Source organism: Alosa sapidissima, chromosome 15 (genome assembly GCF_018492685.1).
Source record: "Alosa sapidissima isolate fAloSap1 chromosome 15, fAloSap1.pri, whole genome shotgun sequence".
Classification (NCBI taxonomy): Eukaryota; Metazoa; Chordata; class Actinopteri; order Clupeiformes; family Clupeidae; genus Alosa; species Alosa sapidissima.
The window spans coordinates 2723232-2725759 of NC_055971.1; the positions used below are offsets into that span (position 1 = coordinate 2723232).

General features: G+C 34.7%; 1 protein-coding gene across 1 annotated transcript; it reads left to right on the top strand.

Annotated features, from left to right (window-relative positions):
• Nucleotides 1–1066: 1066 nt before the first annotated feature.
• Nucleotides 1067–1960, top strand: LOC121684530 (olfactory receptor 10A5-like). The gene has a single exon (XM_042064592.1). It carries the CDS (start codon nucleotides 1067–1069, stop codon nucleotides 1958–1960), a length of 894 nt encoding a protein of 297 aa, XP_041920526.1.
• The last annotated feature ends 568 nt before the right edge of the window (nucleotides 1961–2528 follow it).

The window sequence follows — 2528 nt, forward strand, 5'->3', positions numbered from 1 at the left end:
TTAGTTTGAGTTCATATATTCAGCAAAGAATAGTTATTTGTTGAGTGATTATTTTCTTATTTTTAATAAGATAATAACTATTTTATTATATTTTTATTATTTATTTAATGTTAGATAGCAAGCAAAGTCTACTTCCAGACAGGTGACACATTTTTTAAGTTTTCCTCTAATTTATTTTCCTGCTATTTAGAAACACAATTGTGTCTGTTAAAACCATCTCTAAATGATAAAAAAAGTAAAAATAATTTTGAGCTAGTATATTCGTATAATAATTATGTAATTTGCCACCGCTGTAAAGTGCTGGAAAAGCTTGAAAATTGACCTTGAAAGTGCTTGAAAAGTACTTGAATTTGATCTTGGAATAGGTGTACGAACCCTGTACCTAGTTAACCCAAGCCAGTAAACCTGCTTTCTGGAACACCCTCCAGGTTAGGCCTACACAAATACGGGTCAGCTCCCAGTGTTAAACTCAGTGATTACGAATACTTCACAACTTGTATAGGCCTAGAAAAGTGACATCCGATGTAGACTTCATAAGATATTCATGAAATATTTACAAAGGCTGGAAAGATTAAATTAATAGTATCCAGGTTACAAAAATAGTAATAGTATTTTACCACAATGCTACTTTGTGATTGTTGGACTTTTATTTTAACAAGTTGTCGTCATTCTTGTCTTCCACATTCATGAAAGGTTTGGTATGAATGAGTCATGTCTCATGAAACAGTCATGAATGCTTTAAGTGCAGTATATGACAGTTGCTATGAATGTGTTATGAACTCACCAGTCAAGTGTTACCAGGATGCTTCTATTAATTACAGCACACACAGTTTGCCAGTGGCTATAGCCTATCTAGCCCTTTGGGAAAACTAGTGGGTATAAAAACTGTTTGTTTGTTGCCTTCACCAATAGAGGTCTTTTAATTAATAGGCCTAATACGTTTTTCTCTTGTTGTCTACTTCTCTGAAGAGAGAAGAAGGAACAGTCCATAACAATGGAAAACACTTCCACTTTTAAGTTTTTCATTTTATATGGAGTTCAGGAATTGGGGAGAACAAATAGGGCTATGTATTTTTTCTGGACATTTGTTTTGTACATTGTAATTATTACACTTAATTTAACTTTAATCATAACTGTTGTAGTGGAAAAAAGCCTCCATGATCCTATGTATATTTTCCTTTCTAATTTATGTGTTAATGGACTGTATGGTGCTGTTGGTTTCTACCCAAAATTTCTGTTGGACTTATTCTCAGATATGGCAATGATTTCCTACACACTGTGTGTCACTCAAGCCTTTATAATATATACATCTGCCATGTGTGAAATTGCTATTTTGACAGTGATGGCTTATGACAGATATGTTGCAATATGCAGACCACTACAATACCACAGCATTCTTACTCCCCGAACTGTTTCAAAATTATTGTTACTTGCTTGGTTTTATCCATTCTCAATGGCAGTTATATCACTTGTTCTTTCAGTTAGGATACCTATTTGTGGATCATTCATTGGCAAGTTATTTTGTGACAATCCTTCAATACTGAAACAGGGATGTTATTCAGCTGCCGCAAACCGTGTGTGGAGTATAATTATGATTGTTGGTCAGAGTATTCAAGCAGTTTTGATTTTTGTTTCATATGCTCAGATTGTGCACATTTGTATAGAATCCAGTGAGGGCAGAACCAAGTTCACTCAAACCTGTTTGCCACATATATTGGCAATCTTAATTTCCACCCTTGCTGTGGTGTTTGATCTTTCATATAGTTGGGATGGTATTGCAAATCTTCCTCCTGATGTACGCAATGCATTGGGGTTACAATTTGTAATCCTCCCTCCTTTTTTAAATCCACTTATTTATGGTTTACAACTCCCTAGGATCCGAGCAAGAGTCTTTGGAAGTTGTGGATGTTCTACGATCAAACCCAAGAAAAGAAAAGTGAGAGGCAGCAGGCCTCCCTGAGCTAATAAGCTCAGTTTTATTATTATTTTAGAAATCATCTATACGTTGTTTAAAATTAAGATTTTACTATTCATATTTGTTTCATCAAGCATCAAAGTTTATTATACATTTTAAGTGAATGTTGCATCAAATATACAGTACCCTCCATAATTATTAGCACCTCTGCTAAAGTTGACTAAAACATTTACAAATAATCTGTTGGTAATTTATTGTAATCTCACCATGAAAACAATGAGGCAGAATCCAACCTTGAAGGGAAGCAAATTTATTCTGAGAAAAAGGAAAATCTCATAAAGAAAAAAATATTTGTAACAAAAACAGGTTGCCCACAATTATTGCCCCCCCCCCCCCCCCCCCACCCCCCTGTTTATAATACCTTCTTAAGCCTCCATTTGACAATAAAACAGCTATTAATATTTTTATATGACACCCTGTTGGTCCACACTTATGCATTCTGCTCTTTCACCCAACTATTTTTCTATGGAGTTTAGATCAGGGGACTGTGATGGCAATGGAAGAAGCTTGATTTTGTGTTCAGTAAACCATTTTTGTTTTGATCTGGACGTTT

Bases quoted from the DNA above. Each gene is read 5' to 3' on its own strand.
- LOC121684530 (XM_042064592.1), top strand. From the start codon at position 1,067: ATGTATTTTTTCTGGACATTTGTTTTGTACATTGTAATTATTACACTT.